The 26,904-nt window shown below is 45.6% G+C and overlaps 1 protein-coding gene across 1 annotated transcript in view; it reads right to left on the bottom strand.

Moving 5' to 3' along the window:
• The window catches only part of LOC135877066 (complement receptor type 1-like), a 128,664-nt gene that overhangs the window by 4,897 nt on the left and 96,863 nt on the right, over positions 1-26,904 (bottom strand). The window contains 10 exon segments of the mRNA XM_065402415.1: positions 407-454; positions 945-1,001; positions 2,175-2,222; positions 3,344-3,412; positions 6,380-6,448; positions 8,293-8,334; positions 10,247-10,288; positions 17,233-17,301; positions 18,724-18,806; positions 21,706-21,805. Coding sequence (XP_065258487.1) covers positions 407-454; positions 945-1,001; positions 2,175-2,222; positions 3,344-3,412; positions 6,380-6,448; positions 8,293-8,334; positions 10,247-10,288; positions 17,233-17,301; positions 18,724-18,806; positions 21,706-21,805 — 627 coding nt within the window.

The following is a 26,904-nucleotide window of genomic DNA, read 5'->3' as shown; positions in this document are numbered from 1 at the left end:
GAGGGAGCAGGGGGGCATCAGATTCTTCACTCCCCTTCTGTTCCCCAATATTGTGAACACAAATTTAAGACAGAATCACAGCAGGTTTCTTAGCTCAGGAAAATGTTGTGAATAAATTACAAGCCTACAGACAGAGAAAATAACTTAGAGTATTAATACAGGCTTCTCTCCAGGGAACGGCAGTGCAATCTCAACCATGGGCATATATTTTAAATGGCAGCACAGGTCAAAAAGTTAGTCAGTGGCAGAGAAATCCAAGAATCCTAAATCCAAGGACCTTTAGAAGTTAAGCAGGGGGGAAAATGAGACAGAGGAAGTGCAATACTAAAATAGCCTGGACTGTGGACCTGAAAACACAGTCATAGCTTTAGTGTATCACATTATGTTTCAGTATTAAGTTACTTACCAATAACGATGCCGATGCCAGTGCCAATGCACTTATCAATGCAAGGCCCTAAAGAGAACAAAAATTTGAGCTAATTCTCTCAGCTGTAAATTATCTACTCCGGAATTCTCCTCCTTGGGATAACCGTATGGATTTGGAGACTGTCTTTGTCCAAGGAAAATATACACCTAAGAAATAGAGTTTGTGCCACTGAAATTTAAGACAGAATCACAGCGGGTTTCTTAGCACAGGAAAATCTTGTGACTAAATTACAAGCCTACAGACAGAGAAAATAACTAAGACTATTAATACAGGTGCCTCTCCAGGGAACGGCAGTGCAATCTCAATCATGGGCATAAATTTTATATGGCACTAGAGGGCAAAAAGTTAGTCAGTGGCAGAGAAAATCAAGAATCCTAAATCCAAGGGCCTGTACGAGTTAAGCAGGGGGAAAAATGAGATAGAGGAAGTGCAATATTAAATAGCCTGGACTGTGGACCTGAAAACACAGTCATAGCTTTAGGGCATCAAATTATTTTTTCATTATTAAGTTACTTACCAATGCCAATGAAGTTAGTGATGCGTGTAAGAATGCCAGGCCCTAAAGAGAACAAAACTGTGAGATAAAATATGAAACCATATTCATGTCAATAACCTACAGGAACTCATCCACAATCCATACATATAAAGCCACACTTAGTACCCTAAATTATATCAGATATGAATGAAAAATTAATGGAGCCGCATAACACATCACATTATTAAATGAATAATCATTAGCTACTGGAAACCATGATCTGACCCCTTGAGAACCTCACAAAGAAGAAAAGGGATTGCATACATATGTATCTTGTAATACAGGCAGGAAAACCGTTGCAAAAATGGATGAAACAATCTCAGTTTAAAGACTTTCTACAATATAAACCAAGGGATGTTAACTATTCTCGTACACATGCATCTAGGCTCTCATTTTCCAAGCCTGCACTGGCCAGCCATGTGTTTGCCAAAACACTGAGTAAACACAGAATCATTACACGTGGGCTGTCTAGATGGGGTATCATAACATCCACCCTAGCATGTTGTCATAGCTTACTGTTAGGGTACGTCTACATTGCAATTATAGACCTGCAGCTGGACAATGCCTGCTTTCTTGGGGTAAGGGACTCGGGCTAAGAGGCTGTTTAACGGTGATGCAGATATTTGGGCTCGGGCCTGCGACCCTCCCACCTCGCAGGCTCCTAGAACTCCTAGTATGATAAATGGAGTGCACATATTCACTTGTACCCATATTGTTCATGATAACTGTAGGTGTAGGACTCAGGTTTACTGATGGCTTCAGTGTTGGCAGAAACACACAATTTGGGTTCTTTTTTGTTGTTCCTGTATAAGTAAAGCTAAATGAAAAAAATTTCAAAAACCAGGCAGGAAACTGGCTGATAGAGAAAAAAGAGTTGGGGGAGGGGAAAAACACACACAAAGAAATCTAGCTGATTTAGAAACAAATGTATAGTTACGGTCTCCCTAAGTTACTGACTAGAAGGGAATTTTTATTTAATTTCTTTATTTTTGGCAGAAATTCAATGCGATTCCAATCTCATGCACATAATTCAGCCACATGGATCAGCTACACTCAGTGGTTCCTTAGTGCAATAGACTTGAAAAACAATTGAAAGGATGTGGCCAGCTCCAGTTCTGAAGCTCCCTACAGCCAGGCTTCCCTGCTCACCACACGCATTGCGCTATCCAGTCTAACAGCTCAAGTGTTTTCTCTCTCCCCTCAGTACCTCACCTTCACCTTCAGGCTCAGCAGAGTTGCCAGCTGTGTTCAGTGCAGAACCTGTACAGAAAAGAAAGTTTTATAAAATACTTGACGTGCTCTCCCCACAACTGACTATTTTAAATAACAAACAGCTGGCAGAGATTCCAGGCATGTAAAGACATCAACACCCATAAATAGACTGGAGTGAAGTTCATCTTGCCAAGCACAGGACAAAACATATTGATTTTTTAAAGAATCAAATCCACAAATGCTCATATTGTCTCCCCAAAATATTTGAAGAAACCCCCCCCCAAGCATGACAGTGAAAGCACTGTCAGGCTCAATAACTGCTAGAGTCAACCCCCTCCTGGTGTTTTACCCACTTGATTTTCTCTAATATTTCCCTCTGTCGGGTATACCGTCAAGTCTGCACAAAGCAGAAGATCCGCACGCATTAGGTGCATTACCCCTATCGTCATTCCAAGAGCTAATTCTCTCAGCTGTAAATTATCTACTCCTGAATTTTCATCCTTGGGATAACCGTATGGATTTGGGGACTAACTGTCTTTGTCCCAGTAAAATCTACACCAAAGTAAGAGAGTTTGTGCCAAGAAATGATCAGAGCTTGGATGCCATAGAGCGATAGAAGATTTTCCCACACCAGCCCCTAGTGCAGCCAATAGTGTTGTTATTACTTGTGTCGCAATAGCGCGTGAGGGCTCAAGTCATGACTCGGGGCCCCACTGTGCTAAGCGCTGTAGAACCACACAACAAAAAGGAGGTCCCTGCCCCCATCGCTCTCATTAGCGCTGCCATCAATCAGCCCAGACAATAATATTCCTTACCCACGGTATTGGCCACGTCACTCTCCTTTTGAGAGGAATCAGAGGAAAGGGCCAAGGTCAGAGCGCTGTGGGAATCCTTTGGAAAGTGGAAGGGGGAGAAGGACCGAACAAAAGAAATGGTGCAGGAACAATGAGAGAGGTAGGAAAACCAGGAGAGCCTGGAGTGTGCAAATGAACAACGAGCTCTCTGTCAAGTTTTTAGGTAAGCACTAAGTGAGCATCATATTTGCAACTCTGAATAGCAGAATTATAGAAATTCAAATGATTTTCACACTGTACATTTCATTTTTATTCAAGTAGAAATTTGAGCCCCAAATTCTAGACTTTTAGCAACTCAAAGTTCTTCCAATTTACCTGAGGAAGTACCAGCTACTTCTGTTCCTTTGAGAGGGACAGTTGTGTGTTTGTCCTGGGTAATTACGTCTAAGGCAAAAAGAAGAGGGAAAAGCAGTTATGAACATTACATCAGTCTCCCATCACCAGCTGGCCACTCAGAGTCAGGAGCTTGCCAAACTAATGTTTAGGAATCTGCATCTTTAGAGAGAAGACAGACTTATCCCACTTACATGTTGTCACTGCGAGAGCCCTGTACTATCAGTTGGGCTATCCTGTAGACTGCTGCTGGGATCCCATTCAGATATTCTAGGGGAAGCCCATAGCAACCCCTACATTGAGCTGCCTACCACTTCCCTTTATAAAAACTCTCTCTCTCTCTCTCTCTCTTTTTTTTTTTTTTTTTTTTTAAGAGCTCTAACAGTTCCGTGGTTTGCAGCAGGGATGTGAAAGGCTCAATGTGGTGTCTCTTGCTGCCACCATGAGTTACAAACTGCCAAAATCTGTCATTTCCCTTCAGTTTTACTCATCAAAACTTCCTAGAGGGACTTCTAAACCCCTGAACATGCTGTTCTCACTGAGCATTCGCTGCAAGGTGTTGCCATGTGCAACTCAGAAGTGTGCATCTTCATCCCTCACATCAAAATATGCTTTGGCCTAGGACAGGGGTCGGCAGCCTATGGCACACGTGCCAAAGATGGCACGCAAGCAGATTTTTAATGGCATGCTGCTGCCTGCCATGCCATTAAAAATCCTGCCTGTCCCGGCCCGCTCTTCTCCCCGCCCCGTCCGGGCAGGGGGCAAGGGGCAGAAGCTTGGTCCTGCCGGCTCCCCTGCCTCTTCCCACAGTGTGCTGGGTTCCTGCCCCTCCTCCTCCTCCTCTCCGTCCCTCCCTGCCGGCCAATCAGCTGATGGCCCTTGCGAGGGAAGGGGTCGGGGAGGAGTGGAGTCACGGTGCTCGCTGCTCCCAGCGGAGGCAGAGAAGAAGCGGGGGCAGGGCCTTGGGGAAGGGGGGGTGGAATAGGGGCATATCCCCTCCAGCCCCCTGCGTGAGCACTCCACGACCCCGCCTCACACACACCCAGCCCTCTGCCCTGAGCCCTGCAGCCCCGCACACACCCCAGGCCCGTGCCCTGAGACCTGCATCCTGCACACCCCCCAGGCCCCTGCCCTGAGCCCTGTACACCCCTCACACACATCCAGCCCTCTGCTTGACTCTTTCACCCCCCCCAAGACCCTGACTCTGGCACCCCCACACATATCCAGGCCCCCCCACACCCCATGCCCTGACACCTGCACCCCCTCACATGCCCCCAGACCTCTGCCCTGACTCTTGCACCCCCACATACCCAGCCCCCCCACATCCCATGCACCCCCCACATCCTCACTCTTGCACCCCCCACATCGCCGCCCCCACCCTGAGCGCCAAACGGGAGCTCCTGCACCCCCCCACATACACATTCCCACCTGCACCCCTTGCACCAAATGGGAGTTGCCCAGGTAAGCGCTCCACATCCAAACCTCCTGCCCCAATCCTGAGCCATTCTAGCTCCTCGCCAGACCCTTCACCCCCAGCCCTGTGCTCAGTGCACTCCCACCCTCAGCTCAGTGCAGAGAGAGAGGAAGAGAATGGGCCAGAACCAGGGAGAAGGTAGGTACCTACTGTATGTGGGCAGGGCCGGGACCCCAGACCAGCAGCGGGCTGAGTGGGGCCCACAGCCGGGATCCTGGCTGGCAGGAGTTGGCGGATGGAACCCCTGAGCGGCAGCAGGCTGAGCCGCTCAGCCCACTGCCGGTCTGGAGTCCCGGCCACTGGCCCTGCACAGTCCGCTGCCGGTCTGGGGATCTCGCTGCTGGACCCTTGCCAGCCGGGGTCCCGGCCGCAGGCCCCGCTCAGCCCGCTGCCAGCCTAGGTGAACAGAACCCCAGACCAGCAGCGGGCTGAGCGGGCTGGTGGTGTAAGATCAACATTTTAATTTAATTTTAAATGAAGCTTCTTAAACATTTTGAAAACCTTGTTTATTTTACAATACAACAATAGTTTAGTTATATAATATATACACTTACAGAGAGAGAGACCTTCTAAAAAACATTAAAATGTATTACTGGCATGTGAAACCTTAAATTAAAGGTGAATAAATGAAGACTCGGCACACCGCTTCTGAAAGGTTGCCGATCCCTGGCCTAGGAGAAGGAGCACCATGTTGGGAACCAGGAGATGATGAGTTCAACTCTCATTATTTCTACTGACTAATGTTAACACCCTTGTGCCCTTCAAAACCCTAGTTATCACTGAACAATCCATCCTCTCTGAATGAAAGTTACACAAGCTAGGAAGAGAACCCAGATCTCTAATATTGCAGAACCAAGTCTCATCCACTTGACCAAACCAAAAGAATTTGCCAAATTTAAATACTTGGCTACGCGGTTTGTACAATGAGGTTATTCAAGCATATATAATCCAATGTTTTAGTCTGTTGTGCATCCTCCTCTAGTGGTTGGTCCATATAACAATTTACTCCTGCTGCCACCTATTACAATTACTTCTTTAACTTGATAGAGCTCTATGCTACAGTACCTTAGGCGCACGTGTCAAACCTCAATGACACATGGAGGAGGGGGACGGGACATGAGTTTCACATAGACTTCTTTTTTCTTTTTAAAAAGCCCAGAAGTTACATAAAGCCCACGTTATTGGCCACGTCACTCCTTTTGAGAGGAATCAGAGAAATGGGCCAAGGTCAGAGCTCTATGGGAATCCTTTGGAAAGTGGAAGGGGGAGAAGGACCCACCAAAAGGCTTTGATAACCAAAAGAAATGGTGCAGGAACAACGAGAGAGGTAGGAAAACCAGGAGAGCATGGAGTGTGCAAATGAACAACGAGCTCTCTGTCAAGTTTTTAGGTAAGCACTAAGTGAGCATCATCATATTTGCATCTGTGAATAGCAGAATTACAGAAATTAAATGACTTTCACACTGTACATTTCATTTTTATTCAAGTGGAAATTTGAACCCAAAATTCTAGACTTTTAGCAAATCCAAGTTTTTCCAATTTACCTGAGGAAGTACCAGCTACTTCTGTTCCTTTGGGAGGGACAGTCGTGGGTTTGTCCTGGGTAATTATGACTAAGGCAAAAAGAAGAGGAAAAAGCAGTTATGAACATTACATCAGTCTCCCATCACCAGCTGGCCACTCAGATGTGAAAGGCTCAATGTGGTGTCTTTTGCTGCCACCATGAGTTACAAACTGCCAACATCTGTCATTTCCCTTCAGTTTTACTCATCAAAACTTCCTACAGGGACTTCTAAAACCCCTGAACATGCTGTTCTCACTGAGCATTCGCTGCAAGGTGTTGCCATGTGCAACTCAGAACTGTGCATCTCCATCCCTCACATAAACATATCCTTTGGCCTAGGAGAAGGTGCACCGTGTTGGGAATCAGGAGATGATGAGTTCAACTCTCATTATTTCTACTGACTGGTGTTAACAATCCTGTGCCCTTCAAAACCCAAGTGTGGCGGGGTCAGACCACCCCGCCTTAACCCGGACAGAGTTAAGCCCCAGGGACTGGCAGCGGAAGTCCCGCCTTCCTGGGAAGACTGGGCATGCTCCAGGTGCTACAGGAGTATAAAGGGAGGGAGACCAGCTCATTCTGGGCTGTAGTCTGTAGGAGAAGGACCTGCCGGGGGAGCTCCTGCGGAGGGCCAGCCACAGCTGCTGACTGCACCGGGAAGCGACGCCGTCCACGGCCCGCCTGCACCCCGGCGATTGGAGGAGACCCGGGAGACGACCGGATCCGCAGAGTACCGAGGACCCGACGACTCCTGGGAGACCCCAACGGAGAGCCGGGTAGGAAGTGACCCCGGGAGGGTGACAGAGTGGTACCTTCCCCTCCCCCGCCCCCCGGGGAAACTCAGTGTATTGCTACCGGGGCTGTCACATCCCAACGATAAAGACTCTGGCCGCTAGGCCACGCTACCCTCCACCAAGGGTCGCTTTATGGACTCTAGCTGGTAGGCCCCACTGCCCTGTAGCCAAGGGCCGTATTATAGACTCCGGCCGTTAGGCCACGTTTCCCTGCATTAAAGGGGACACCATAGACTCTGGCCGCTAGGCCACGCTACCTTCCACCAAGGGTTGCTTTATGGACTCTGGCCGGTAGGCCCCACTGCCCTGTAGCCAAGGGCCATATTATACTGAGTAAGCACAGAATCATTACACGTGGGCTGTCTAGATGGGGTATCATAATATTCACCCTAGCATGTTGTCATAGGTTAGTGTTAGGGTATGTCTACATTGCAATTCTACACCTGCAGCTGGCCCATGCTTCATTTCTCGGGCTAAGGGGCTGTTTAACGGTGATGCAGATATTCGGGCTCGGGCCTGCGACCATCCCACCTCGCAGGGTCCTAGAACTCCTAGTATGATAAATGGAGTGTACATATTCACTTGTAACCATATTGTTCATCATAACTGTAGGTGTAGGACTCAGGTTTACTGATGGCTTCAGTTTTGGCAGGAACATACAATTTGGGTTCTTTTTTGTTGTTGTTGTATAAATAAAGCTCAACGAAAAATATTTTAAAAACCAGGCAGGAAACTGGCTAATAGAGAAAAAAGAGTTAGGAAAACAAAACAAAACAAAAAAACCCACACAAAGAAATCTAGCTGATTTAGAAAAAAATTATAGTTACGGTCTCCCTAAGTTACTGACTAGAAGGGATTTTTTATTTAATTTCTTTATTTTTGGCAGAAATTCAACGTGATTCCAATGTCATGCACATAATTCAGCCACATGGATCAGCAACATTCAGGGGTTCCTTAGTGTGATAGACTTGAAAAACAATTGAAAGGATGTGGCCAGCTCCAGTTCTGAAGCTCCCTACAGCCAGGCTTCCCTGCTCACCACACGCATTGCGCTACCCAGTCTAACAGCTCAAGTGTTTTCTCTCTCCCCTCAGTACCTCACCTTCCAGCTCAGTAAAGTTGCCAATTGTGTTCAGTGCGGAATCTGTAGAGAAAAGAAAGTTTTATAAAATATTTGAGGTGCTCTAAACACAACTCACTATTTTAAATACCAAAAAGCCGGCAGAGATTCCAGACATGTAAAGACATCAACACCCACAAACAGACTGGAGTGAAAATTATCTTGCCAAGCACAGGACAAAACATATTGAATTTTAAAGAATCGAATCCACAACTGCTCCCCAAGACATTTGAAGAAAAGCCCGCACGCATGACTGAAAGCACTGTCAGGCTGAATAACTGCTAGGGTCAACCCCCTCCCAGTGTTTTACCCACTTGATTTTCTCGAATATTTCGCTCTGTTGGGTATACCTTCAAGTCTGCACAAAGCAGAAGATCCACACGCATTAGGTGCATTACCCCTATCGTCATTCCAAGAGCTAATTCTCTCAGCTGTAAATTATCTACTCCTGAATTCTCCTCCTTGGGATAACTGTATGGATTTGGAGACTGTCTTTATCCCAGGAGAATATACACCTAAGAAATAGAGTTTGTGCCACTGAAATTTAAGAGAGAATCACAGCGGGTTTCTTAGGGCAGGAAAATCTTATGAATAAATTAACTATGTGTTAACTATTCTCTTACACATGCGTCTAGGCTCTCATTTTCCAAGCCTGCACTGGCCAGCCACGTGTTTGCCAAAACATTGAGTAAGCACAGAATTGTTACACGTGGGTGGTCTAGACGGGGTATCATAATATCCACCTTAGCACGTCGTCATAGGTTAGTGTTAGGGTACGTCTACATTGCAATTATACACCTGCAGCTGGCCCATGCTTGGTCTCTCGGGTTAAGGGGCTGTTTAACGGTGATGCAGATATTCGGGCTTGGGCAAGGTCATACAACCCCGGCTCAAACCTGAGCCCAAACAGCTACAAAACAATTAAACCATCCCTTAGCCTGAGCCCCGTGAGTCCGAATCAGCTGGCACGGGCCAGCCGCAGATTTTGAATAATCAGTATTTCAAATTATCCATATAGATTGTTTCAAGAGACACACTTTTGCTGACCTTACTAGAGTAAAGTCATTTAGTATCTTCCATAGCTGCTGGTTAGACATTAAATGGGTAACTCCTTGCCACAGATTGAACAGAACCACAATCACTGATGTCAATGAGTTTTGCATTTAGAAATCAGACTCATGTAAAAGCAATGCTCAGACTAAGATTTTTAGAGTAACTGTATGAAAGATTATATAACAGTAACAACGAGGGTAAAGAGTGCTCTGAAGTGGCCTTTCAATGGCTCCTGGAATTACTGAATCTGTTTGCCCTTAGGAAATACATCATTGACAAATTTATAGTTTTTAATGTTAAGAATGTTAGTATGATAAATGGGTACATATGAAATGAAAGTGGGTACATATCCACTTGTAACCATATTGCTCATCATAACTGTAGGTGTAGGACTCAGGTTTACTGATGGCTTCAGTTTTGGCAGGAACACACAATTTGGGTTCTTTTTTGTTGTTGTTGTTGTATAAATAAAGCTCAACGAAAAATATTTTAAAAACCAGGCAGGAAACTGGCTAATAGAGAAAAAAGAGTTAGGAAAACAAAACAAAACAAAACAAAAAAACCCACACAAAGAAATCTAGCTGATTTAGAAAAAAAATTATAGTTACGGTCTCCCTAAGTTACTGACTAGAAGGGATTTTTTATTTAATTTCTTTATTTTTGGCAGAAATTCAACGTGATTCCAATGTCATGCACGTAATTCAGCCACATGGATCAGCAACATTCAGGGGTTCCTTAGTGTGATAGACTTGAAAAACAATTGAAAGGATGTGGCCAGCTCCAGTTCTGAAGCTCCCTACAGCCAGGCTTCCCTGCTCACCACACGCATTGCGCTATCCAGTCTAACAGCTCAAGTGCTTTCTCTCTCCCCTCAGTACCTCACCTTCCAGCTCAGTAAAGTTGCCAATTGTGTTCAGTGCGGAATCTGTAGAGAAAAGAAAGTTTTATAAAATATTTGAGGTGCTCTAAACACAACTCACTATTTTAAATACCAAAAAGCCGGCAGAGATTCCAGACATGTAAAGACATCAACACCCACAAACAGACTGGAGTGAAAATTATCTTGCCAAGCACAGGACAAAACATATTGAATTTTAAAGAATCGAATCCACAACTGCTCCCCAAGACATTTGAAGAAAAGCCCACATGCATGACTGAAAGCACTGTCAGGCTGAATAACTGCTAGGGTCAACCCCCTCCCAGTGTTTTACCCACTTGATTTTCTCGAATATTTCGCTCTGTTGGGTATACCTTCAAGTCTGCACAAAGCAGAAGATCCACACGCATTAGGTGCATTACCCCTATCGTCATTCCAAGAGCTAATTCTCTCAGCTGTAAATTATCTACTCCTGAATTCTCCTCCTTGGGATAACTGTATGGATTTGGAGACTGTCTTTGTCCCAGGAGAATATACACCTAAGAAATAGAGTTTGTGCCACTGAAATTTAAGAGAGAATCACAGCGGGTTTCTTAGGGCAGGAAAATCTTATGAATACATTAACTATGTGTTAACTATTCTCTTACACTATTCTCATTTTCCAAGCCTGCACTGGCCAGCCACGTGTTTGCCAAAACATTGAGTAAGCACAGAATTGTTACACGTGGGTGGTCTAGACGGGGTATCATAATATCCACCTTAGCACGTCGTCATAGGTTAGTGTTAGGGTACGTCTACATTGCAATTATACACCTGCAGCTGGCCCATGCTTGGTCTCTCGGGTTAAGGAGCTGTTTAACGGTGATGCAGATATTCGGGCTTGGGCAAGGTCATACAACCCCGGCTCAAACCTGAGCCCAAACAGCTACAAAACAATTAAACCATCCCTTAGCCTGAGCCCCGTGAGTCCGAATCAGCTGGCACGGGCCAGCCGCAGATTTTGAATAATCAGTATTTCAAATTATCCATATAGATTGTTTCAAGAGACACACTTTTGCTGACCTTACTAGAGTAAAGTCATTTAGTATCTTCCATAGCTGCTGGTTAGACATTAAATGGGTAACTCCTTGCCACAGATTGAACAGAACCACAATCACTGATGTCAATGAGTTTTGCATTTAGAAATCAGACTCATGTAAAAGCAATGCTCAGACTAAGATTTTTAGAGTAACTGTATGAAAGATTATATAACAGTAACAACGAGGGTAAAGAGTGCTCTGAAGTGGCCTTTCAATGGCTCCTGGAATTACTGAATCTGTTTGCCCTTAGGAAATACATCATTGACAAATTTATAGTTTTTAATGTTAAGAATGTTAGTATGATAAATGGGTACATATGAAATGAAAGTGGGTACATATCCACTTGTAACCATATTGCTCATCATAACTGTAGGTGTAGGACTCAGGTTTACTGATGGCTTCAGTTTTGGCAGGAACACACAATTTGGGTTCTTTTTTGTTGTTGTTGTATAAATAAAGCTCAACGAAAAATATTTTAAAAACCAGGCAGGAAACTGGCTAATAGAGAAAAAAGAGTTAGGAAAACAAAACAAAACAAAACAAAAAAACCCACACAAAGAAATCTAGCTGATTTAGAAAAAAAATTATAGTTACGGTCTCCCTAAGTTACTGACTAGAAGGGATTTTTTATTTAATTTCTTTATTTTTGGCAGAAATTCAACGTGATTCCAATGTCATGCACGTAATTCAGCCACATGGATCAGCAACATTCAGGGGTTCCTTAGTGTGATAGACTTGAAAAACAATTGAAAGGATGTGGCCAGCTCCAGTTCTGAAGCTCCCTACAGCCAGGCTTCCCTGCTCACCACACGCATTGCGCTATCCAGTCTAACAGCTCAAGTGCTTTCTCTCTCCCCTCAGTACCTCACCTTCCAGCTCAGTAAAGTTGCCAATTGTGTTCAGTGCGGAATCTGTAGAGAAAAGAAAGTTTTATAAAATATTTGAGGTGCTCTAAACACAACTCACTATTTTAAATACCAAAAAGCCGGCAGAGATTCCAGACATGTAAAGACATCAACACCCACAAACAGACTGGAGTGAAAATTATCTTGCCAAGCACAGGACAAAACATATTGAATTTTAAAGAATCGAATCCACAACTGCTCCCCAAGACATTTGAAGAAAAGCCCACATGCATGACTGAAAGCACTGTCAGGCTGAATAACTGCTAGGGTCAACCCCCTCCCAGTGTTTTACCCACTTGATTTTCTCGAATATTTCGCTCTGTTGGGTATACCTTCAAGTCTGCACAAAGCAGAAGATCCACACGCATTAGGTGCATTACCCCTATCGTCATTCCAAGAGCTAATTCTCTCAGCTGTAAATTATCTACTCCTGAATTCTCCTCCTTGGGATAACTGTATGGATTTGGAGACTGTCTTTGTCCCAGGAGAATATACACCTAAGAAATAGAGTTTGTGCCACTGAAATTTAAGAGAGAATCACAGCGGGTTTCTTAGGGCAGGAAAATCTTATGAATACATTAACTATGTGTTAACTATTCTCTTACACTATTCTCATTTTCCAAGCCTGCACTGGCCAGCCACGTGTTTGCCAAAACATTGAGTAAGCACAGAATTGTTACACGTGGGTGGTCTAGACGGGGTATCATAATATCCACCTTAGCACGTCGTCATAGGTTAGTGTTAGGGTACGTCTACATTGCAATTATACACCTGCAGCTGGCCCATGCTTGGTCTCTCGGGTTAAGGGGCTGTTTAACGGTGATGCAGATATTCGGGCTTGGGCAAGGTCATACAACCCCGGCTCAAACCTGAGCCCAAACAGCTACAAAACAATTAAACCATCCCTTAGCCTGAGCCCCGTGAGTCCGAATCAGCTGGCACGGGCCAGCCGCAGATTTTGAATAATCAGTATTTCAAATTATCCATATAGATTGTTTCAAGAGACACACTTTTGCTGACCTTACTAGAGTAAAGTCATTTAGTATCTTCCATAGCTGCTGGTTAGACATTAAATGGGTAACTCCTTGCCACAGATTGAACAGAACCACAATCACTGATGTCAATGAGTTTTGCATTTAGAAATCAGACTCATGTAAAAGCAATGCTCAGACTAAGATTTTTAGAGTAACTGTATGAAAGATTATATAACAGTAACAACGAGGGTAAAGAGTGCTCTGAAGTGGCCTTTCAATGGCTCCTGGAATTACTGAATCTGTTTGCCCTTAGGAAATACATCATTGACAAATTTATAGTTTTTAATGTTAAGAATGTTAGTATGATAAATGGGTACATATGAAATGAAAGTGGGTACATATCCACTTGTAACCATATTGCTCATCATAACTGTAGGTGTAGGACTCAGGTTTACTGATGGCTTCAGTTTTGGCAGGAACACACAATTTGGGTTCTTTTTTGTTGTTGTTGTATAAATAAAGCTCAACGAAAAATATTTTAAAAACCAGGCAGGAAACTGGCTAATAGAGAAAAAAGAGTTAGGAAAACAAAACAAAACAAAACAAAAAAACCCACACAAAGAAATCTAGCTGATTTAGAAAAAAAATTATAGTTACGGTCTCCCTAAGTTACTGACTAGAAGGGATTTTTTATTTAATTTCTTTATTTTTGGCAGAAATTCAACGTGATTCCAATGTCATGCACGTAGTTCAGCCACATGGATCAGCAACATTCAGGGGTTCCTTAGTGTGATAGACTTGAAAAACAATTGAAAGGATGTGGCCAGCTCCAGTTCTGAAGCTCCCTACATCCAGGCTTCCCTGCTCACCACACGCATTGCGCTATCCAGTCTAACAGCTCAAGTGCTTTCTCTCTCCCCTCAGTACCTCACCTTCCAGCTCAGTAAAGTTGCCAATTGTGTTCAGTGCGGAATCTGTAGAGAAAAGAAAGTTTTATAAAATATTTGAGGTGCTCTAAACACAACTCACTATTTTAAATACCAAAAAGCCGGCAGAGATTCCAGACATGTAAAGACATCAACACCCACAAACAGACTGGAGTGAAAATTATCTTGCCAAGCACAGGACAAAACATATTGAATTTTAAAGAATCGAATCCACAACTGCTCCCCAAGACATTTGAAGAAAAGCCCGCACGCATGACTGAAAGCACTATCAGGCTGAATAACTGCTAGGGTCAACCCCCTCCCAGTGTTTTACCCACTTGATTTTCTCGAATATTTCGCTCTGTTGGGTATACCTTCAAGTCTGCACAAAGCAGAAGATCCACACGCATTAGGTGCATTACCCCTATCGTCATTCCAAGAGCTAATTCTCTCAGCTGTAAATTATCTACTCCTGAATTCTCCTCCTTGGGATAACTGTATGGATTTGGAGACTGTCTTTGTCCCAGGAGAATATACACCTAAGAAATAGAGTTTGTGCCACTGAAATTTAAGACAGAATCACAGCGGGTTTCTTAGGGCAGGAAAATCTTATGAATAAATTAACTATGTGTTAACTATTCTCTTACACATGCGTCTAGGCTCTCATTTTCCAAGCCTGCACTGGCCAGCCACGTGTTTGCCAAAACATTGAGTAAGCACAGAATTGTTACACGTGGGTGGTCTAGACGGGGTATCATAATATCCACCTTAGCACGTCGTCATAGGTTAGTGTTAGGGTACGTCTACATTGCAATTATACACCTGCAGCTGGCCCATGCTTGGTCTCTCGGGTTAAGGAGCTGTTTAACGGTGATGCAGATATTCGGGCTTGGGCAAGGTCATACAACCCCGGCTCAAACCTGAGCCCAAACAGCTACAAAACAATTAAACCATCCCTTAGCCTGAGCCCCGTGAGTCCGAATCAGCTGGCACGGGCCAGCCGCAGATTTTGAATAATCAGTATTTCAAATTATCCATATAGATTGTTTCAAGAGACACACTTTTGCTGACCTTACTAGAGTAAAGTCATTTAGTATCTTCCATAGCTGCTGGTTAGACATTAAATGGGTAACTCCTTGCCACAGATTGAACAGAACCACAATCACTGATGTCAATGTGTTTTGCATTTAGAAATCAGACTCATGTAAAAGCAATGCTCAGACTAAGATTTTTAGGGTAACTGTATGAAAGATTATATAACAGTAACAACGAGGGTAAAGAGTGCTCTGAAGTCGCCTTTCAATGGCTCCTGGAATTACTGAATCTGTTTGCCCTTAGGAAATACATCATTGACAAATTTATAGTTTTTAATGTTAAGAATGTTAGTATGATAAATGGGTACATATGAAATGAAAGTGGGTACATATCCACTTGTAACCATATTGCTCATCATAACTGTAGGTGTAGGACTCAGGTTTACTGATGGCTTCAGTTTTGGCAGGAACACACAATTTGGGTTCTTTTTTGTTGTTGTTGTTGTATAAATAAAGCTCAACGAAAAATATTTTAAAAACCAGGCAGGAAACTGGCTAATAGAGAAAAAAGAGTTAGGAAAACAAAACAAAACAAAAAACCCACACAAAGAAATCTAGCTGATTTAGAAAAAAATTATAGTTACGGTCTCCCTAAGTTACTGACTAGAAGGGATTTTTTATTTAATTTCTTTATTTTTGGCAGAAATTCAACGTGATTCCAATGTCATGCACGTAATTCAGCCACATGGATCAGCAACATTCAGGGGTTCCTTAGTGTGATAGACTTGAAAAACAATTGAAAGGATGTGGCCAGCTCCAGTTCTGAAGCTCCCTACAGTCAGGCTTCCCTGCTCACCACATGCATTGCACTACCCAGTCTAACAGCTCAAGTGTTTTCTCTCTCCCCTCAGTACCTCACCTTCCAGCTCAGTAAAGTTGCCAATTGTGTTCAGTGCGGAATCTGTCGAGAAAAGAAAGTTTTATAAAATATTTGAGGTGCTCTAAACACAACTCACTATTTTAAATACCAAAAAGCCGGCAGAGATTCCAGACATGTAAAGACATCAACACCCACAAACAGACTGGAGTGAAAATTATCTTGCCAAGCACAGGACAAAACATATTGAATTTTAAAGAATCGAATCCACAAATGCTCATATTGTCTCCCCAAAATATTTGAAGAAAAACCCCCAAGCTTGACAGTGAAAGCACTGTCAGGCTGAATAACTGCTAGAGTCAACCCCCTTCTGGTGTTTTACGCACTTGATTTTCTTTAATATTTCCCTCTGTTGGGTATACCATCAAGTCTGCACAAAGCAGAAGATCCACATGCATTATGTGCATTACTCCTATCGTCATTCCAAGAGCTAATTCTCTCAGCTATCAATTATCTACTCCTGAATTTTCATCCTTGGGATAACCGTATGGATTTGGGGACTAACTGTCTTTGTCCCAGTTAAATCTACACCAAAGTAAGAGAGTTTGTGCCACTGAAATGATCAGAGCTTGGATGCCATAGAGCGATAGAAGATTTTCCCACACCAGCCCCTAGTGCAGCCAATAGTGTTATTAGTTGCGTCGCAATAGCGCGTGAGGGCTCAAGTCATGACTCGGGGCCCCACAGTGCTAAGCACTGTAGAACCACACAACAAAAAGGAGGTCCCTGCCCCCATCGCTCTCATTAGAGTTGCCATTAATCAGCCCAGACAATAATATTCCTTACCCACAGTATTGGCCACGTCACTCTCCTTTTGAGAGGAATCAGAGGAAAGGGCCAAGGTTAGAGCACTGTGGGAATCCTTTGGAAAGTGGAAGGGGGAGAAGGACCCACCAAAAGGCTTTGATAACCAAAAGAAATGGTGCAGGAACAATGAGAGAGGTAGGAAAACCAGGAGAGCATGGAGTGTACAAATGAACAACGAGCTCTCTAAGTGAGCATCATCATATTTGCATCTGTGAATAGCAGAATTATAGAAATTAAATGACTTTCACACTGTACATTTCATTTTTATTCAAGTGGAAATTTGAACCCAACATTCTAGACTTTTAGCAAATCAAAGTTCTTCCAATTTACCTGAGGAAGTACCAGCTACTTCTGTTCCTTTGGGAGGGACAGTCGTGGGTTTGTCCTGGGTAATTATGGCTAAGGCAAAAAGAAGAGGAAAAATCAGTTATGAACATTATATCAATCTCCCATCACCAGCTGGCCACTCAGATGTGAAAGGCTCAATGTGGTGTCTCTTGCTGTCACCATGAGTTACATACTGCCAAAATCTGTCATTTCCCTTCAGTTTTACTCATCAAAACTTCCTACAGGGACTTCTAAAACCCCTGAACATGCTGTTCTCACTGAGCATTCTCTGCAAGGTGTTGCCATGTGCAACTCAGAATTATGCATCTCCATCCCTCACATGAACATATCCTTTGGCCTAGGAGAAGGTGCACCGTGTTGGGAATCAGGAGATGATGAGTTCAACTCTCATTATTTCTACTGACTGGTGTTAACAATCCTGTGCCCTTCAAAACCCAAGTGTGGTGGGGTCAGACCACCCCGCCTTAACCCGGACAGAGTTAAGCCCCAGGGACGGGCAGCGGAAGTCCCGCCTCCCTGGGAAGACTGGGCATGCTCCAGGTGCTACAGGAGTATAAAGGGAGGGAGACCAGCTCATTCTGGGCTGTAGTCTGTGGGAGAAGGACCTGCCGGGGGAGCTCCTGCGGAGGGCCAGCCACAGCTGCTGACTGCACCGGGAAGCGACGCCGTCCACGGCCCGCCTTCACCCCGGCGATTGGAGGAGACCCGGGAGACGACCGGATCCGCAGAGTACCAAGGACCCGACGACTCCTGGGAGACCCCAACAGAGAGCCGGGTAGGAAGTGACCCCGGGAGGGTGACAGAGTGGTATCTTCCCCCCCCACCCCCGGGGAAACTCAGCATGTTGCTACCGGGGCTGTCACATCCCAATGATAAAGACTCTGGCCACTAGGCCACGCTACCCTCCACCAAGGGTCGCTTTATGGACTCTAGCTGGTAGGCCCCACTGCCCTGTAGCCAAGGGCCGTATTATAAACTCCGGCTGTTAGGCTACGTTTCCCTGCATTAAAGGGGACACCATAGACTCTGGCCGCTAGGCCACGCTACCCTCCACCAAGGGTTGCTTTATGGACTCTGGCCGCTAGGCCACACTGCCCTGAGCTAAAGGGCTATTTTACGGACGGTGGCGGATAGTCCACACCGCTCATACCCTTGGGGGCGTGGACCGCCACACCAAGTTATCACTGAACAACCCATCCTCCCTGAATGTAAGTTACACAAGCTAGGAAGAGATCTCTAATATGGCAGATCCAAGTCTCATCCACTTAGCCTAAATGAAAGAATTTGCCAAATCTAAATACTTGGTTACGCAGCGTGTACAATAAGGCTATTCATGCATATATAATTCAAAAATATCTATATGACTGACAATCTAAATTGAGTGAATATAAAACACACATGAAAGGTCTGTAACAGTTACTCTGCAACAGCTCCAATCAGGAGTTCTTCTTAAAGCCATAAAAATAGCCTGACCTTCACAAGTTGGAAGTTGACTCCATTCAACTTGATGTCCCTTCAGCATACATTGGATGAAAGGCCGCCCATGTAATCTGAACCTAAAGAGAAGAGAAAAAGTTTCTTACCTAACTCTAATTACTCCTGTAATAGTCCAGAACTTTGGAAAAGGGGTTCTTTCTGCCAGTAAGTGACCCTGTAGGGTCATTCCTGCTGTAAGTACCAACATGAATCCTAGGACCAAGGAATGCTGAGCGGTTAAAGCCAATGTAGAACAAGCAAATAGGTGGGTATAAGATTGCAGAGACCATGTTAGCAGGTGAAATCCTTCCCCTTAAAATCTATACTAGCTAGATGCTTGGGAATTTCTGGGCAATATCTTTGTTGAACCTTAGCAAAGGGAAACAAGTAAGTCTCTCTTATCCACATTTTTAATGCTTCTTATTTCTTACATCCCCAGAAGGTGGAAGAAGTCCCTAAAGAAGTTCCATTATTTGAAAAATACTAAGGAAATTAGTAATTTTCCAGACTGTTAATCTTCTCCGAGTGTTCGCATATGAAAGACGTTTGGCTTTGCAGAATGGAGACTGCGTCACACCTCCCTCGTTCCAATCTGCAGAACAGTGCTCGGGATGTGTGCTGTTGGCATTCTACACCTTGGATTAATGGCCCAGATAAATGGGGAGCAAAGTACTAAAAGGGGTGTCTCTGTCACTCGGGAAGTCAGTAGCTCAGCCTGCTTATTGCCATCATTCCTCTGCCTATTTTAACTCTGCTCTTCTACCAAAGAGTTGGCAACAGTCCACATCCAAGACCCACTTCGCTAGACCTCTAGTTAATTCTTGCACAGGAAGTACTGCATACTGGCAATGCAGTCACTTAGCCTTCACTACTTCCTTTAACACTACAGGCTAAAGGTCATGGCCTTATTTGTCAAGGAGGTTTAGAGAAACAGATGAGAGGTGCACCTAGTAAGGCTGGTCTCTGCAGGGTCTTTCACCGGTCTGCTGAAATGAGAGGGGCCAACAAGGACAGACATGAACATCATGTGTGGCCAGGTGGCTACCGCTTTTCTTCCAACTTAGAACATTACACCCAAAGGCCACTTGTGCTGACAGCAACAACCGGGAGAGAAGACAGCTGCCCAAGGGCTGTCCCACTGCTGCCACTCTTTCAAAACCTGAACATCTCAATGTCCAAACCTAATCAGCCCATTTAAACCCAAAGCTTTTGTTGGCGGACACAATTCCAAGGTGGGCAGCTTCTGTACACTTCTGCATAGGAAAATATTAAATATCACAACAATAGCTTGGACAACGAGGAGTCCTTGTGGCACCTTAGAGACTAACACATTTATTTGGGCATAAGCTTTCATGGGCTAAAACCCACTTCATCATCATCATTAGCCTACGAAAGCTTATGCCGAAATAAATGTGTTAGTCTCTAAGGTGCTACACGGACTCTTTGTTGTTTTTTCTGATACAAGCTAACACAGCTACGTCTCTGAAACAACAGCTTGGACATTCTTGTGGGTGCAACTCAGATGCAGTATTGCCTAGAGGAAAAACCACTGGACTGGGACTCAGGAAACTTGGATTCCATTCTCATTTCTGCCTCTGGCCTGTGGGTGACCTTGGGAAGTCACTTCCCCTCTGTGCTTCAGTTTCCCCATCTGTAAAATGGGGTAAACAATACTGCACTCCTTTGTAAAGTGATTTGATATCTGATAACAGCTAGTTTTTATTACATCACCTGAGAAGAACATAAGAACGGCCATACTGGGTCAGACCAAAGGTCCACTGAGCCCAGGATCCTGTCCTCTGACAGAGACCAATGGCAGGTTCTCCAAAGGGAATGAACAGACAGGTTATCATCAAGTGATCCATGCCCTGTCACTCAATCCCAGCTTCTGGCAAACAGAGGCTAGGGACACCATTCCTGCCCATCCTCACTAATAGCCATTGATGGACCCATCTTCCATGAATCTATCTAGCTCCCTTTTGAACTCCGTTATAGTATTGGCCTTCACAACACCCTCTGGCAAGGAGTTCCAGAGGTTGACAGTGTGTTGCATGAAAAAATACTCCTCATATGGAAGCCGTTCTATACCCCTAATCATATTTTGTTGCCCTTTTCTGAACCTTTTCCAATTCTAATATATCTTTTTAGAGATGGGGCGACCACATCTGCATGCAGTATTCAAGGTGTGGGCATGACATGAATTTATATAGAGGCAATATGATATTTTCTGTCTTCTTATCTATCCCTGATGGCTCAGCTACAGGAAAAGGCATTCTCTTTGTCTCCCAATCTCTGTGGGGTTTGAAGACAGAGAATCATAGGACTGGAAAGAACTTCGAGAGGTTTTCTAGTCCAGTCCCCTGCACTCAGGCAGGACTAACTATTACGTAGACCATCCTTGACAGGTGTTTGTCTAACCTGCTCTTAAAAATCTCCACAACTTCCCTAGGCAATTTATTCCATAACCAGCTGCTCCCAATCATCCTGATCCCAGCACAGGGAATTTAACCCTTGTTGCCTGCACATACCACCTAAATGGGTGACACAGTGAAAAACAAAATGATATATCAATTAAAACAAAGACATCCATGCTCATGCCATGTACTTCCCTGCTCAATTACTCTGATATCCCGAAAGTACCTGCACTATCCAATCAAACTAGAACCCAATCACATATTATGGTAGTTTTTTCCAACAGCAGCTTGAACAAATTGAAGCGCACCCCATGATACCGTAGCTGCACCTGCTTCCTCCCAACTTAATCTTTCAGCTGGAGGACTGAGGGATCATGATCCACACCTGGCCAAATTCAGCTTGAAGGTTATATTTTTTCAATGGGGCCCTGAAGGCAGGACAGCAGATCTGTAGCACCTGCTCAGATTATGTTTTTCAATTAGATCGGAATTTCTATTATTCATTTTCCACTGTTCACCAAACTAAGCTCTGTGAATTAATCAGCACCGGTTCCCCAACACTCACCCTTCATCACAAATGATGTTTACTCTTGCACCATACAGGTAATTTGCTATATTAACAGCTCTGCCATGTGCTGGTCCTATTGGAACACCACACGATTTCCCTAGCACAGAACAAGATCAGTGTTAGCATGTTATGTTGATGCAACAAACTCTAACAGACTTAGAAGAGACTATGGCCGGGGTGGCCAAACTGTGGCTCACAAGCCGCATGTGGCTCTTTTACAGTGAAAGTGCAGCTCACGGAGCCCCCCTACCAGACTTGGGATGGGGGGGGGCAGCGTGGGACCTCTGCCTTGGAGCAGGGTGGTGGGCTGGGGGCTTTTGCCCAGCAGGGAGGCAGGTTTCAGGGCTTCAGCAGGAGTGGGGCTGAAGCCCCGAGCCCCAGCAGGTGCCTCCTGCTCCGGCTCTTCAACTTCTGAAGATTGTTGTATGTGGCTCGAAGGGTCAATAAGTTTGGCCACCCCTGGACTATGGCAATGGCAGACTAGCAGTGCAGTTAGTTCACTCTCCTCTCTGTTTTTTTTTTCCTACTTAACTGTGGATACTCTTATTGTCCATATTAAGTGTTGAATTCTATCACTTTGTCAACTTCAATGGCAGAGACTCCTCCTACCTGGTACAGGGAGTTATTTGTGATGCTTCCTCTGGTGCCAGGCACTTATTACCAGACAGAACACACCATCAGCCATTCACCATGTCCACATGCCAAACAGAAGAGACATGCTGCATTCAGGGACCACAGAGAAAGCTGTAGCTATAGCACTAATGATTATATTGGGAAAACATCTCTGTCCTTGATGTGGACAAGGATTTTTGCACATAAAAATATATGGCCTGTTATATACATGAAGTATTTTCCTAAGCAGGCATGCCAGACTACTTGAGTCTAAGCCCTGGTCTACACTACGAGTTTAGGTCGAATTTAGCAGCGTTAGGTCGATTTAACCCTGCACCCGTCCACTCGACCAAGCCTGTTTTGTCGACTTAAAGGTCTCTTGAAATGAATTTCTTTACTCCTCCCCGGTGAGGGGTTTAGCGCTAAAATCAACTTTGCTGGGTCGAATCTGGGGTAGTGTGGATGCAATTCGATGGTGTTGGCCTCCGGGAGCTATCCCAGAGTTCTGTATTGTGACCGCTCTGGACAGCACTCTCAACTCAGATGCACTGGCCAGGTAGACAGGAAAAGCCCCGGGAACTTTTGAATTTCATTTCCTGTTTGGCCAGCGTGGCGAGCTGATCAGCACAGGTGAGCATGGAGTCCCAGAATTGCAAAAGAGCTCCAACATGGACCGAACGGGAGGTACTGGATCTGATCGCTGTATGGGGAGAAGAATCCATGCAGGCAAAACTCCATTCCAAAAGACGAAATGCCAATATATTTGCCAAAATCTCCAAGGGCATGATGGACAGAGGCTACAACAGGGACACACAGCAGTGCCGCGTGAAAGTTAAGGAGCTGAGGCAAGCCTACCAAAAAACAAAGGATGCAAACGGTCGCACATGCTGGTTCTATGATGAGCTGCATGCAATTCTAGGGGTGGTCTCTACCACTACCTCACCACTGTCCGTGGACACCTGCAAGGGGGGAGTCTCACGCAACAGGGAGGAGGAGTTTGAAGATGAGGAGGAGGAGGAGGAGGAGGTTGAGGATAGCGCACAGCAGGCAAGGAGATAATCCCTCCTCCCTGGCAGCCAGGAACTGTTCATCACCCTGGAGCCAAAACCCTCCCAACCCTCCCAAGGCGGCTCCCGGACCATGAAGCCGGAGAAGGAACCTCTGGTGAGTGTACCTTTGTAAATATAATACAGAGTTTAAAAGCAAGCGTGTTTAATGATTAATTTACCACGCCAAGCCAGTAGCAAGTAGTCTGGAATCATTGCAGAACAAAACCTTGCAGTGAATGGGCCCGGGCTTTGGCTGTTTGCCTTTGCCTGAAAATAAATCATCCCCGCTGTTAGCCACATGGTGGGGGGAGGCCTGCTCATGCTGAGCTGTTCGCATTTGGCTGACCAGGATCTTCCCTGATACTAGCCATGCAGTTTGGGGAGTGGGGTGTGGGGGGTGAAGCAATCATCCCAGAGAATTGGGTCGGGGGGGGGGGTTGGATTGTGCTGCACATTCACCCTAAAACCGCAGCCCCTGCTTTTAAATGGCCAACCCAACAGGCTTTGCTTGGTATGGGAAAGGAGGGCGCTGCTGTTTGAAACCGTTCCACATGTTATGAAGGTTGAAGAAGCTGAAACCCTTTGCCTTACCATGGCTGCTGCAAGCCCAATTCTGTTGCCCAGCCGAGCATGTGTGATGTCTCACACCAAACCAGCAGGCACTCAATATAAGAGGCAAAATGTGACCTTGTACCAAAAGTACTTGTGCTATGTAATGTGAATCGCTTGATTCAGAGTGAGTCTTCCCTTTGTTCTCTAAAATATATCTTTTAAAGTACTACTCTCCCTTTTTTTCCCTCCCACAGCTGCAAATGTTTCTACGCTCCCCCTATCATCTCCGTCCCAGAGGCTAGCGCAGATTAGAAGGTGAAAAAAACGCACTCACGACGAGATGTTCTCAGAGCTCATGCAGTCCTCCCACACTGAAAGAGCTCAGCAAAATGCGTGGAGGCAAACAATGGCAGAGTCCAGGAAAGCGTTAAATGAACGCGATGAGAGGAGGGAGGAGCACGCTGAGAGGAGGTAGGATGCAGTGCTGAGGCTAGTGGGGGAGCAAACTGACATGCTCAGGCGTCTGGTGGAGCTGCAGGAAAGGCAGCAGGAGCACAGACCACCGCTGCAGCCCCTGTATAACTGCCTGCTCTCCTCCCCAAGTTCCATTTCCTCCTCACCCAGATGCCCAAGAATGCAGGGGGGGAGGGAGGGAGGCTATGGGCACCCAGCCCTCCACCCCAGAGGATTGCCCAAGCAACAGAAGGCTGGCATTCAATAAGTTTTGAACTGTAGTGTGGCCTTGTCCTTCCCTCCCTCATCCACCACCCCACCCGGTGCTTCCCTCCTCACCCACCCCTCCCGGGCTACCTTGCAAATTTTCCCCCTATTTGTGTGATGAATTAATAAAGAATGCATGATTTTGGAACAATAATGACTTTATTGGCTCTGAAAGCCCGAAGGGGGGAGGGCGGTTGGTTTACAGGGAAGTACAGTCAACCCAGGGGGTGGGTTTTCATCAAGGAGAAACAAAGAGAACTGTCACACCGTAGCCTGGCCAGTCATGAAACTGGGTTTCAAAGCTTCTCTGATGCACAGGGCACCCTGCTGTGCTCTTCTAATTGCCCTGGTGTCTGGCTGCGCGTAATCGACGGCCAGACGATTTGCCTCAACCTCCCACCCCGCCATAAACATCTCCCCCTTACTCTCACAGGTATTGTGGAGCAAACAGCAAGCAGTAATAACGATCAGAATATTGGTTTTGCTGAGGTCTAACCTAGTCAGTAAACTGCGCCAGCGAGCTTTTAAACATCCAAATGCACATTCTACCACCATTCTGCACTTGCTCAGCCTATAGTTGAACTGCTCCTTACTACTGTCCAGGGTGCCGGTGTATGGCTTCATGAGCCATGGCATTAAGGGGTAGGCTGGGTCCCCAAGGATAACTATAGGCATTTCAACACCCCCAACGGTAATTTTCTGGTCTGGGAAGTAAGTTCCTTCCTACAGCTGTTCAAACAGACCAGCGTTCCTCAAGATGCGAGCGTCATGCACCTTTCCCGGCCATCCCACGTTGATGTTGGTGAAACGTCCCTTGTGATCCTCCAGTGCTTGCAGCACCATTGAAAAGTGCCCCTTGCGGTTTACGTACTGGCTGCAAAGGTGGTCCGGTCCCAAGATAGGGATATGTGTTCCGTCTATCACCCCACCACAGTTAGGGAATCCTATTGCAGCAAAGCCATCCACTATAACCTGCACATTTCCCAGAGTCACTACCCTTGATAGCAGCATGTCAGTGATTGCATTGGCTACTTGGATCACAGCAGCCCCCACAGTAGATTTACCCACTCCAAATTGATTACCGACTGACCGGTAGCTGTCTGGCATTGCAAGCTTCCAGAGGACTATCGCCACTCGCTTCTCAACTGTGAGGGCTGCTCTCATCTTGGTATTCTTGTGCTTCAGGGCAGGGAAACGCAAGTCACAAAGTTCCATGAAAGTGCCCTTACACATGCAAAAGTTTCGCAGCCACTGGGAATCATACCAGACCTGCAACACTAATCGGTCCCACCAGTCTGTGCTTGTTTCCCGGGCCCAGAATCGGTGTTCCACGGCATGAACCTGCCCCATTACCACCATGATGTCCAAATTGCCAGGGCCTGTGCTTTGAGAGAAGTCTGTGTCCATGTCCTCATCACTATCGTGATCACGCTGTCGTTGCCTCCTCACCTGCTTTTGCGGGTTCTGCACATACTGCAGGATAATGCGTGAGGTGTTTACAATGCTCACAACAGCAGCAGTGAGCTGAGCGGGCTCCATGCTTGCCGTGGTATGGCGTCTGCAGGAGGGCAGAGTTGCAGTGGATGACGACGGATGACATGAGAATAGATATTTCTACCAAACGACGAGAGGACCTGAGAGGTGGATTCATGGCACCAGGAAAGCAGGAGAGCAGAGTTGCAGCGGAAGCGGTGGAGGACGATGGTTAGCACCGCGCACATTTCCCGAGGAAGAACACACCTACCCGGGAGCCCATGACAGACAACATGGAGAAATTCGCTATCGAGGCAAGAGCAGGAGAGCAGAGTTGCAGCGGAAGCGGTGGAGGACGATGGTTAGCACCACGCACCTTTCACCAAGGAAGAACACACGTACCTGGGAGCCCATGACAGAAAACACAGAGAAATTCGTTATTGAGGCAATAGCAGCAGAGCAGAGTGCCAGCGGAAGCGGTGTATGACGATGGTTTGAAGACCTACTGCACAGTCTGCTGCCAGCAGCACTCAGGACACAACAGTGGCGGTGTCGGTGAGCTGAGCTGAGCGAGCTGCACGCTTGCCGTGGTATGGCGTCTACGCGGAAAGAAGGCGCGAAACAATTGTCTGCCGTTGGTTTCACGGAGGGAGGGGAGACTGACGACATGTACCCAAAACGACCCGCGACAATGTTTTTGCCCCATCAGGCATTGGGAGCTTAACCCAGAATTCCAATGGGCGGCGGAGACTGCAGGAACTGTGGGATAGCTATCCACAGTGCACCGCTC

The sequence above is a fragment of the Emys orbicularis genome, chromosome 4 (assembly GCF_028017835.1).
Source record: "Emys orbicularis isolate rEmyOrb1 chromosome 4, rEmyOrb1.hap1, whole genome shotgun sequence".
Lineage (NCBI taxonomy): Eukaryota > Metazoa > Chordata > Testudines > Emydidae > Emys > Emys orbicularis.
The sequence above is the reverse complement of the archived record's forward strand: the minus strand, read 5'-3'. Positions and strand labels throughout refer to the sequence as shown.